Source organism: Trachinotus anak, unplaced genomic scaffold (assembly GCF_046630095.1).
Source record: "Trachinotus anak isolate AG129_WGS33_773 ecotype Australia unplaced genomic scaffold, CSIRO_AGI_Tana_v1 ptg000034l, whole genome shotgun sequence".
NCBI lineage: Eukaryota > Metazoa > Chordata > Actinopteri > Carangiformes > Carangidae > Trachinotus > Trachinotus anak.
In genome coordinates this window covers 3,643,190-3,655,988 of record NW_027273885.1, presented here as the reverse complement: position 1 = coordinate 3,655,988, position 12,799 = coordinate 3,643,190, and the positions used below count along the sequence as shown (strand labels likewise).

At 38.4% G+C, this 12,799-nt stretch overlaps 2 protein-coding genes across 3 annotated transcripts; one reads left to right on the top strand and one right to left on the bottom strand.

Annotated features, from left to right (window-relative positions):
- The first annotated feature begins 3,774 nt into the window (after positions 1-3,774).
- xaf1 (XIAP associated factor 1) lies at positions 3,775-7,172 on the top strand. 2 transcript variants are annotated; one of them, XM_071471830.1, is made up of 7 exons: positions 3,775-3,958; positions 4,887-5,022; positions 5,123-5,179; positions 5,605-5,830; positions 5,928-5,998; positions 6,495-6,734; positions 6,828-7,172. In XM_071471830.1, the coding sequence occupies exons 1-7, from the start codon at positions 3,921-3,923 to the stop codon at positions 6,858-6,860; spliced, it is 801 nt and encodes a 266-aa protein (XP_071327931.1). In that variant the 5' UTR covers positions 3,775-3,920; the 3' UTR covers positions 6,861-7,172. The 2 variants fall into 2 exon arrangements, with proteins under 2 accessions (XP_071327931.1, XP_071327932.1); XM_071471831.1 differs by having other exon boundaries at positions 3,785-3,958; positions 5,931-5,998.
- On the bottom strand, positions 5,445-12,748 carry tekt1 (tektin 1). The gene is made up of 8 exons (XM_071471829.1): positions 12,594-12,748; positions 11,453-11,638; positions 11,183-11,348; positions 10,482-10,610; positions 10,182-10,328; positions 9,846-10,071; positions 8,647-8,843; positions 5,445-8,211 (listed from the first exon to the last, which is right to left on the bottom strand). Exons 2-8 carry the CDS (start codon positions 11,616-11,618, stop codon positions 8,052-8,054), a joined length of 1,191 nt encoding a protein of 396 aa, XP_071327930.1. The 5' UTR covers positions 11,619-11,638; positions 12,594-12,748; the 3' UTR covers positions 5,445-8,051.
- Between the last annotated feature and the right edge of the window lie 51 nt (positions 12,749-12,799).

The window sequence follows — 12,799 nt, the reverse complement described above, 5'->3', positions numbered from 1 at the left end:
CACACAGTTCATTTTGAATAAATAAAAGGCTTAAATGTCTCCAGTGATTCCTGGGCCCCAGGAACAGTGAAGTCTGTGTCTGAAAACACGTCCCTCTGTCCTGAAGCTGGAAACCAGAGAATCCTCCAGAGACAACACAACAACACTGACTGTGAAATGTTCGCAGCTGTGTCCTCCATCAAAACACTGATTAAAATCTGTCAGTGATCAATGAAAATGTTTAATGCAGGAAATGCATCAGTCTTTAATTGATTCACTCACATTGAGAGCAAATGAACAAACACAGCAGAAAAACAGACTCTGGAACAATCGACTGAAAAAGTCAAAGGTTTGTTATCATCACCTACAGCTGAAATTAATTTGAGCCACTGGGGGAGATGAGTGACCGTGCTGACCCTATAATCTACAGTAGCTGTGTTGTGTTCCTCCTGACACGTCTCATTTGGCTTCAAATTGGGCACAAAATTTGAAATTTGAATCTCATTTCGGGCCAAGAAATGATATAAACATTTTATGGCCTCACAGCATCAGAGCCCCGTTCACTGTTAAAGAGCAAACCGGGTCGACATCGAACATTAATGTTCTCTCTTTGGTTTCTAACTTCAGTGAAGAGCTGCATGTTCACAAATATTGACCAAACTGTTCTGAGGCACAGGAATAAGAAAAGTGATTTCTGTCAGAGGGTTGGTTCTCCTTTAAATGCACAATCCGGATCATGATTGCAGTGTCCAATCCATGATTATAGTGGTCTGTCCTCAAAGCATCTGGTGCAGGAAAACGACAGACTCAATTACAAACATTAAGGCCATTACAAAAGCCTGTAGAAGACTTCAAGAGAATCATCATATAAACTTGAAACTGAAAAAAAATCCATGATAAAATTGAGATTTCTGACACATGTATGTGTTCGAGGATAAAACACTGGACTGAATGAACGTGAGCAAAGCAGGACAAGCAGGTTCCAGTTGAAGGTGTTTAATCTTTTGCTTGCAGTCAGTCAGGTGTGAGTGGTTACATGTCTACAAATGAAAGGAAGCGAACATACAGGTCAAATTCTATCACTTTATCTTGAATAAATCAACAAACAATTCTAAATCAAAATCAGTACAAACATTATCACTTTAAATATATAATCGTGGGAGAACAAACCAAGGAGATTAAATGTTCCACTTAACAACAAAATACACATGACTTGAGGAAATATAATGAAATAAACGACTCACTCAGGAACAAAGGTGAGAGCAGCTCAGCTGAGGGACAAACAGAGAATGAGCTCAGGACACAGAACAAAGAAAACTCAAGACACCTGTGTGAGCTGCCCAGCTCTCCACCTGTGCTGCTCCGCCCAGCAGTCATGTGACCCCACTTCCCACAGGACGCTGTATTTAAGTATCATTTAAAAAGAAAATGCAGTACTCCATTTTGCATTTTCATTTTCACATACTCATGTGTGTACTCATCTACAAACATATTAAAATTATGATTTTCAAAGACTGAACCTGCTCTGCAGTGACAGTATTTAAACATAATGAACAAACAGCGCCTCAGGCCACTGCATTTACATTTACATGTCACTGCGCTCTTTAGGGCTCAAGATGAAAATGCACTCAGTCCTCTCATTGAGGCAGGTCATCAGTGAGGACGACACTTCCTTGTCACTTGTCATTTCTCTGTCACTGGGGCAGTGGTTGTAGCTTGTTCCCTGTAAGGAAATGACCAGAGATGAGATTTAAAGCTTTTTAAATGTTTTACAATAAGTGATAAGATGCTGAGAGACAGTCTCATCTCATCAGTGAGGACGTCACTTCCTCGTCTCTCGTCACTTTGTCTGGGGCAGTGGCAGCAGCTTGTTTTACCGTCTGTGTCTTATATCAATACAACTCAATGGAAATTACCAGACACATGATTTAAAGAATTTATCTGTGGGTGTGAATCTCCATCAGCTGAGGCTGCTCCCTCTGCAGCTCCACCTTGATCCCTCACCTCAATGCACTCTTCTGCTCAGTCAGCAAGAGCTTGAATTCATTTCAGATATAAAGCCTGTACAATGATATGAGGCTGATGAGTCTGTGATCACTTCCGGTGGTGATTGCACACACAGTAAACTCAGAATATGAGAGGTGAGGACACAGTCTGATGTCCAATCAGATTCAGGTGTTAAAACCTATAATAATTTGTACTTGTAACATCACTGTGTGGGAACTCTGAGCACCAAATTTTACACAATTTTCTGCTTTGTGCCTGTTCACAGGTGTTGAAAAAAGCAGTGTCTGTGTTACTGCACCACTGATATCGTTTGTTCAGCTATATTCACAAAGTCTTCTTTTTCTTGTTACAAAATATAATGTGCTCTTTATTAGTCAGTAAACAAACATAGTTATACCCTAATTAGACACCACAGCCTACAGGTAAATTATGCTGCATTTACAAACCACATAATATCTCAGATTTTATCCAAAATAAATGACGCTATTACACCAAATTACACGCTAATCACAAAACAAATAGAAGACCCTAATATTCTATTAGACACCATTTTACAAGGTCATAGACTACATACAGAGGAGGTGGCTGCACACAGCTTCAGCTGCAGATACTGTCAACAGGAATCCTGGAAAGATTTTATAATTTTCCCTTTAAATTAATGAATTAAGTCAGGATACTCTGTCTATGAAATAAAACATAAAAGATTTGTCAATCATCCATTTAAACCTATTTAATACTGTAAGTAAGCAAGTATGAAAATTAACCAATATATATTTAGTTTGAGAAACATTTACTGCTTAGCTAACATCAAGGAAGAGGGTTCGTTTTCCTCTGTCCACTTCCTCTGTCACAGTCTTTGTTTTCCCTCACAACTGAGACCGTTCAGCAACAACATAAAATTCACTTCAGTTTAGAAGAGTAACCCTGTTCCCAAACGAAACATTAAGGATCAGTGTTTCATTTCTAGTTAATTCATTTCCTTTACCATGCAAGTGAGTTATGGGGATAGAACAGTGGCATTAACCTTTGAAATTAAAAACAAAATCTGAACTGAAAAAAAAAAAACAAAACAAAAAAAAATTCTGATATTTTGTGACTTGGATGTGTTAGGTTTTTTTTCTTTATGTCAAATCTGTGTGGTGACAGTTTATTTTTCACAGTCAGTATTTTTCTGTCACTGACAGGACCACACACCTGGTTCACCCGGAAGTGTCGAACTGCTGCATTCAGGAACTATCGGAAACATCGCAACCCATAACAAATACTTCAATTGCTGCGAATCACGGGGGCTTGGTGTTATGATAAGTATATAAATGTTGATCACCAGCGTTGTATGAAATTATGATGAAGACACTGGGCAATGCAGACTACAGTCTCCATAATGGACATAAAGTTGATCGAAGTGAGGTGGACAAAATAAACACCTGTAGGTATAATAATTACAGATGAATGCCACTATCTACAGATCTTTTTAGAGGCCGTAATACTGATTCTACAAGATAATAAAATCAGAATCAGTTTTATTACCAAGTATGTTTCCACATACAAGGAATTTGTGCTGGTGGTTGGTGCAAACAGTAACATGAATAGATTTAGGGTAAAATAAGAGTAGAATTTACAAGTTAAAAATTAAAATAAGATTAAAATAAAATTAAGTTTTAAAAAAATATACAACAAAGATGTGGGATATTTGCAATAATCACTAGTCAGTAATCAGTTAAACCCACAGTAAACACCTAACAATCGCAGAAATCATTGTGGAGGTCTTTGGCGACACCCTGTGGTAGATGCGCAGAATTACAGCGCGGTGGAACAGCTGGAACAGCTGATTTCACTTTCTGTTTTAGAGAACTGAGACGGAAAGTGTCAAGACAGAATCCAACTCCAGATTACTCTTCAGCTGTCAGTGGATCTTTATTGAAGGATTTCTGTCGATGGATAACAAGGAGGCAACACGAACCTGCGGACAGTGGTGAGTCTTACCTTCATGTGAGAGTAACTTTGGAGGAGTACAAACTTCATTACACCTAAAGGTCTGGTTGCTTCTGGTTGTTTTCCATCATTTGTACTGATAATAGAATACACAGGACGTAAAACAGTATGGCTGGTGTACAGTTCAGTATAGCCACACACAGAATTCAATGTTCAATTCAATGTCAGTATAACTTGGAGGATTCACACCAACAACCACCTGTTCACATGGCTCTGGGTTAAAGTCCCGCTGGGTGGATTATGTAAGATGGTGTTTGTAAGAAACAGGAAAAAGTAATTGGAAATCCCAGCACTGTATCAGTGAATATTTGATGACACAGTAATGTGAAGTGGTAAAGTCTATTAAGTGAGTTTTCCTTGAGAGTTTACAGAAGAAAGCATTGAGGCTCACAAGCTTTCACTTTCAGATGGCCTCTGTTCAGCTCAACTTAGAAAGGTTTTGGAACTGGGCGGATTTTAACAATAGTTTTGAAATAACACATTATTCCAGTGCAAATTACATGTGGAAAAAAAACAAACAAAAAAAAAACAAACAAATAAAAAAGTAAAATAATGAATATTCTGCTCAATCTCTATTTTTGAATACAGAGATACTAAACAAAAGGCTGAATGGGAATTATAGACAATAACAGACAAACTTTATAAAACACATTTAACTTTCTTAAACCTGTTAAAAGTTTAGGTCAGAAAACGTTCTGCTGAAGTGAAGGTGTCAACATGTTTTTTGTGTCTATTAGGCTCTGATTGAAAAACAAATTATTATACTTTATTATAAATTATACTTTATATGACTCCCCTCTGCATTAGAATTAGCTCCTTTATGATCCCCAGCATAGACTAAAGATTGCATTTGTGACTTTTTGATCCTATATAATATATAAATATGTATATATCTCACTCTCTTTTAGCCACAGAGAGGTTGCAGAGGCCAACTTCGCTCTGCATGAAACACACTGCAGTCGCTTCTTATGTGTCTGTCCTGACTGTGGTGAAGCAGTTCCCAGAGAGCAGCTGAACCAACACAAAGAGGATGAGCACACTCAGGTACACACACACACACACACACACACACACACACACACACACACACACACACTACATGATGGTGTATTCTCTGTAGGTTTATAACTCTGTTTGTTTGCAGGTGAGATGCTCCAAGTGTAACAAGAAGATGGAACGTCGTCACCTGAAGGATCATGAGGTGAGTCCAGTGGTGCTGATGGCTGGACATAGGGAGGAGTATACTAACGGACAGTACAGAAAATATCCCTCATGTAATCCACATTATTATTATTTGTTTATTATTATGTGTTTTTATTTGTCATTTTTGATTTTCACATTGCTTTCCCACTTTATTCCCTCCTGTACCCCCTCAGTGTCACCAGTGGCAAAAAGGACACATCATTAACCAATAATAAAAGTAAAAACATTTGAACAAAACACCCTGGTGATGTCATAGTGATGTCTTTTTTAATTGAAAATCTGCATTACAATTTTATTCTTGTTGTGGTAGAAAAGCCTCTAAAAGAGCAACACTGACTGGCTGACACCAGATTTTTGGTAAAAGTTTTATACAGTATGTGACATTTATTGATCTGTCTGACTCTGCTCTGCTCTTTCTCCCAGTCTGATGAGTGTGTCGAGCGTCTGCAGACCTGTCAATTTTGCGAGCTGCAGCTGCCTTGGAAGGACATGGATGAACACTGTCAGGCCTGTGGGAGTCGCACAGAGCTCTGCAGGGACTGCAACCGCTATGTCAAACTGAGGGACCAGTCGGAGCACGGTTTGACCTGCTCGGCCGATAACGATGGCCCAAGTCTTCCTCAGACTACCAACAATCCTCCAAATAAGAGTAAGGGGGATGCAGGATTTACAGTCGCACATATTTTAAACCTCCACAATACTTTTATCATCTCTGATTAATTCTTGACATGTCTGTTCTCTTTCAGCAGCACAAATAACAGTTAGCTGTAGCGGATGTAAGGCATCATTTCCAGCTGAGGACATAGACAAACATGAGGTATATTTTTTTCCTTTGCATTTCTCTTACATGTTATGGGCACAGTTTCTCAAGTTAAATATGTTAAGTTAAACAAAATGAAAGTTATTCAATCTTATAAGAATAAGTGGGAGTTACATGTCATACAAATCTAAAAAATGAACGCAAACCATTAAAATTCTTTCCATTACGTTTTGTTTGAAGTTGTGTGATATAATGACCTGCATCAACAATTACATTTTTTATACCATACGTGCTTGGCTAAACCTAAAGGACCTATTTGTAAGTTTTGCTACCAGTTGTTTACTTACCAGTCTTGCCAAGAACTTCAGCCACTGTGTTCACACCACAAGAGTTGGTTATAATACACCCTCTTAGCAGCGCTACTTCTGGAGAGCAGCCTGGACGCTGCTGTAACTTCAATCATAGAAAATAAATGATAGAAGTAGAAGCAAAACAAGAGCTAACAGTGGCGTTGCTTCCCATCATCATCTTTGTCTGTATCTCCACAAACCAGCTGGAATGTGTCCCAGCATACAAGTGGGACGACGCTGAGTCTGAGGAGGGGGAGAGGGAGGATGAGGGTGATTTCTCCAAACACGTGAGCACTGCTCAGCTAAGCAACACCTACAAGGCAACCTCCATGTCAGGTAGACCCCACAATGGTCCCTTGGGTAATGGAGGAGATCCAGACCAGATCAGCACCTGCCCCCACTGTCATCTGGCCCTGCCCCTTTTCACACTACGTTGGCATGAGGTAAAGTTCCTGCATTGCTCCAGATTTGTTTTAACATTGCTGAAACCGTTTAAGGGTAAGATGTTTTCCCACTTCTTCTCTCCGTGTTTTTAGGCGAAGTGCCGAATCCACAGCCTCTTGAAATAAAGAGAGAACTCTTCAGGGGATGTTTGCTGCTCCAGAGACCTTGATCAAATTGTCATTAGCAAAAGACTTGGGTTGCTGAAATATAATGTTTTGGCCTACATTTTTTTTAAATTTTATGTTTAAATGTTGATTGAAAGATTACATTTGTTTCTGCTTTTGACGACCTTTAGTCTTAGTTAGTTTTTTTCATGTTTTTGTTTTTGTATGAAGATGCAAAAAGAAAATGATATGTTCTATCTATGCAAACTTAATACTCCTGATAACTTTGTAATGTATTTTCTGTTAAATACAAATATAGCTACTAAATTGTAATGCAGTTGGTGGTACTAATGTTTCCATTAATAATTATTAAAATATACATAGTTTACATGTCAAATCTGCAGTTCATTTAAATAATTTTAGTATTCAATAAGTATATTTAAACACATACTAAGATACTGCTGAAGCAAGTTCTCACCACATTTTGACAGTGTTTACACCTCCGGCTCCTGAGGAAGCTCTTTGATGTTCTTGGTCATTGGGTATGAAAATCCATTTTCCATGTTTTAGTTCTAATCTAATCTAATTAAGTATACATAACTGATGCCATTTAGGCTAATGATGTTGGCATAATGTTTTGTTGTTTGAGGTATGTGTTACATTTTTGGGAAGTGTAATTAAAGTTTAAATTGTCAGGAAACTGTTTTGATCAAGTGTCAGGTCAGATATATCGGCTATATTCCATCTTTCACTCTTCAATCTAGTAAAATGGGTCACATGTTAGTAAATGAGCGTTAGTTATGTCACTGTTCTGTTACACTTGACAGTTAACTTGTGTAATTATGTAGTAATAACTAATCTGCTCAGTAAACATTTCTGATAGAGTCTGACCTGACAAACAGCTTGTGCAACCAGCTGTCAGTCACATTTTCACAAGTTATTCAAAGGTTTTTGTATATCCAAGTTTGTCATGATGGGGTTAAAGAAATCATAGCAACCAGTATAAAGATAACTAAAAATGTACAGACAGCACAAAAAATATAAATTCACACAACTCTGATAGTGAAGAGAATTGACTGAAGAAACCTATTTGAAAAACCTTTTAGACCAAACTAAAGAGAAATAGACTCACACCTATTTTGAATTAGTTTTATATATCTGAATTTCTCAAGAAATAATAGGTTTGTGTCAACCTTTCCTGTTGCTGACAGCTCAGAAGTTATGTATGATAATGGGCTCCCTGTGCTGGGCACAGATGACCTCATCAATGTAAAGAGAGCTGGCCTTGATCTCAATGTTTTCCTGCAGCTCCAGCTGGCAGCGAAGAAGAGCCCTCTGCTCCTCTTCTGACTGGGCCACTGCCCCATGCAGCCTGAGAGCACAGAGATAAAGAGACGCCAGATAACCACTTGTCCTAAATGGTTACATCCATAAACAGTACATCAGCCAATATGGGATGAACAGTGGTATAAAAGAGGAGCACAACTTTTATATATATATATAGTCATGATATCTACGCAATAAACATTAAAAACTCGGTAGGTAATTTGTAAGTAATAATATACATAATTAAGTAATAAATATATGTCATAGGTTTTATTTTTATTCTCATAATTTTTCTACTCATAATAACATACTTTGTTGTACTCATTACATCCATAATGTTTGAATTCATTTGTTATATTCTAGAGTTCTAGGTTATAGCTTATGTAAACGAGCTCGTACAATAGCTGCATCATCAATTCTTTTTTAAATGCATTTGTTGCATCGTCTATTCACAGTAGAAGCGAGTGGGTCCTGGTCTTACTTGTTGATATGAGCGGTGAGCTGCTGGACCTCGGCGAGGAGCTGGGTCTGTGCTGGATCGTGGCATTGCTCTTTGGCCGGCCTGTGGCGACGCACATCCAGCCGGGCCTGGGCCAAACTCAGGAAATGTTGATTTTCTATGATGGCCACTAGGAGATCTTCTCTGATCCTCTGCTGGCTGGCAAACTCAGACAGAATCTAGAGAGGAGGGATGTGTCAGACCAGGATCAACCACTATTTACATTTAATAGTGAATTAGTAGTAAGATTATATCAAGCTACTATGGCTCAAAAATGGTACAAAGACATTTGAGAAAAAAATAATCAAAGAAATAAAAAATAATTTCCTATGCCTAAGAAATTATGTGATACAAAAGAAAATTAACGTTTATGTTAAATAATAACAAGCTATTATAAATCCATTCACTCTATTAATCTATTATATTCACTCACCCTTTATTTCTCTTTTTCAAATGAAATTATGTTTTACCTTTTCTCTTTTTCATACAATACCACTGAGAGTAAATGAGAATGTTTGTTTTTGTAATTTGGTTGGAACAACCCGTTAAATATTCTTCAGTTTCAGCATAGTCAATGTGCTGAAGTCTCAAAACCCACAGTCACAGCCAGCCAATTATTTCTATGTCCACTAGTGATGAACCCTGCACTGTCTGTTGGTACGCACATACTATATATATATATATATATATATATATATATATATATATATATAAAGTCTTACTTTAAAGTCAGGTGATGTAACTTTTGAAAGAATAAATAATAAATTCCTGTTGCAAATTAAAAGTTGAATCAATAAAACACACCCTTGCTGAATTACATACACTTAGAGGTCTTTCTCTTAAAGCCTAATTGGTCTCCTGAAAATTAGCAGTGTTCATGTCTCTTGGCCGAATTGAAAGGCCTCTGTAATAGCATTTAAACCATGTGCTATTATGGCAATATTACTGCCAACTTCAGTGCCTTGATCTTATGGAAACCCATTTTCCATAAGAAAAAAGTCAGTCACATTATTTTCCTAACTAATATCTCATTTTTAATAAAAACTCAACACTGGCATTATAAATTAAACCAAACTTAGTGCACTCTAATTTTTTTCTACAATATCTGCCCCCAGCTGTTTCTTCTCACCTCACTCTCTTCCTCCCTGCCAAATCCATCACACCCTCTGCCTCTGCCATACCTTGTTGAGCTGATCCTCCATCTGGCCCTTGGCAGACTTGATTTTCTGGACATTCAGCTGAAAGGCTTCTGTTGTGACCTGGAGCTGCTTCTGCATGTCAGCGGCCGTCTGCTCCAGGAGAGACTCCACTAGGGCCCGTAGGGACAGGGAGTTGGTCTTCTGCTGCTCCCCTTTGGTTATGTTGATGTCTGAGATGTTCTCCCACTGTTTTGGAGTCACTGCCAAGCTGAGAGATGGAGAGTTACATGACAGACCCCTTGCAGATGTGCATTGACAATGGTTTCAAATCAACCAACATTTTTTTTTTAACTTCAAAAGAAGAACATCGTAGATCACCTTGGCAAAACAGTGTTGGTGTTTTTGGACCACTGCTGGGTTTTAATGGAATGGGTGGTCATTAAGGCGCAGGAGTTGTCGATGCACTGAGCCTCAAATTTTTCCTTCAGATCCTGCTCTAAATGGTACTTGGCAGATCGGTTCAGTCTGGAACACAAAACAGTACATTTTGTCTTGGTTTATCATCAACTCTAGTCAGTGATTTGATTTTCCTGCCAGGTTTCAAGACAATAAATATCACAGGATCAATTTGATCCCCTTTATAGTGTCCATGTATAACTCCCTGTCCATCTTTCTTACCGTATCTGCTCAGTGATCTGCTCGACTACACGCTGCAGGAGGGAAGCAACTCCCTCAATAACCTCCCTCTCCTTCAGCAGCTCTCTGTCCACATCATCATGCAGCCTCTCAGAAGGAAGACGTTTCATTCTGCAGGTCACAGGACAAACACAAAGAGCTTCACTCATATGCTCATTCATACTGCTGCTGCAACCAACACTTTTTCTTTTTGATCAGAACTTTCTTCCCCTGTGAACATAAAATATTGTTATAGTCCTAATTCTGCTGGTGAAATTTATCTCATGCCTGCATCCTCCCTTAGGCTCCGGCCATAGACCCTATATAACAACTCAAGACTTTATACACAATTTATAGCTGCAGTCATTTTTGTCTGTGATAGCATAAAACACACAGGGGAAACTAATATGAGTATTGATGACTCGGTTCCATTTAGCTGCACCAGTGAGCCAGGGCAGGATGATGGATGTGTCAGAACTGTTTTAAACTTATTGAGGGTAGTGAGGCAGGAATTTCTCAATTTAGATGGCTTTTACTTTTTTCATCTATACATAAGCTTCACAGAAAGAGAAAAAGGTGTTGAAGATGTACTAAAAACTAAAAGTAGCCAGTAGTAGAGGTGAGTTGCAAGTTTCTGAAGGAAAATAACAAAACACCAGAATACATTTTTCCTTCCTTTTTGGTGCATCATTTTCCAGCCTCACCTCTCCTCCAGACAGAGAACAGTGACTCTCAGAGGCTCTTTGCAGGCCTCCAGGGCCTTCACCACTCTGCCCTGCAACGCAATGAGGACATCGATTTCCACAATAATCTCCTCCAACTTCAGCTCCAGCTCTTTCTTCAGGAACTGAATATCTCTGACCCGCTGATCTGAAAAGCAGAAGAAAAAAACACAGCAATTTACCTCTGAGGACTTTGAAATGTCGACCGTCTCTAGGAAACACAGACTAACTGATTGTTATTCCTCTACTTACCTAGTCGCTTGTTGTCATCATTTTGCATGCGTTTACATGCTTTATCAGTCTCTAGGATCAGCCTCATACATTCTGCTCTGAAGAGCTCCGAGTGGTTCCGCCTAACCTCAATATTGACTAGATTGGGTCCACTGTTTTGCACAGGACTGCACTCTGGCACAGACATTGTGCTCTAGTGGTCAGTCACTGACAGTGTAGGCACAAAGGAAGAACACAAAATGAGTTGAGTTGAGCTCATAGTGCAACAGGACAGGCAAGACAACATTCAACACAGCATATTACTACTAAAAACATAAAAGAACATTTTAAAACACACAAAATTAAAAGAAAAAAAACACACAAACCATAAATAATTACAAAGACAACTGACTGAAAACAAAATGTGCCTTTAAGTGCAGGAGTTTTATCATTCAAGAGTCAAACAGCCACAGGAAATGTACCTTTAAACGCTCAGATGTAAGAGTTGTCTTAATCTCCACATTTTGCTCAATGAGAGGTGCTGCTGGGTGAAATTCATCTCTAACAATATTCAAAGCTTTTTGGTAAAGCTCAACGTCATTTATATACAATGAAGAAATGTGGCACTGCTCATTTATGTGAGAAATGTCGGAAAGAAATAGGAATACACCCTGCAAATGTATTGTTGAATGGAAAAAGTCTTGGATGACACTGAGAAATGACTTGTTTACAATGCCTGAAACACTAAGGTGACTAAAATGTGCTGACTAATGTTTTATCAGACTTTACAGTTATAATGGCCCTGTAACCTCCAGATACTAGTGTATTTAAGTAGGATATTTAAGTGGTGTCATACAAATAGGCAGTCTGTAATTTAGCTGTTAGTTATTTGCTTTGGAATGGAAGTGTGTAACCAAGATGTTTTTTATGAGGTAAAAGAGGGGGTTAAAAGTTAAAACACACACACAAACACGTTGTATTCCTATGAAAACATGTGGCTTTGTGCTGATAGCTGCTGTTACCACCACAAAAAACAGTAAGCCTTAAGGTGATTAGCCCCATAGCTAACTTAAGCTAGTTTTCGGTTTGAAACAGGCATTTTCTCACTGACCACAAAAAAACACATTACAACAAAAACAAAAACAAAAAAGCAAAAACAAACAAGCATCGTCTTTGACCATACCTTGTTCCGTGCGGCTTAAAAAACACTATATTGATCAGTTTTAGTGTCTTCAGCCTGTCGCTGGAGCTCAGCTGTAACAAAACAAACCGTTACTATAGCAACGAACGCCACGTCATCGACGGATGCGTTCAATGCCGCTTAAAATAACTCGGTTCTGATTCCGATCATTTCAAAATCATTTGCTAGAAGTTACAGTTTCCATTGAT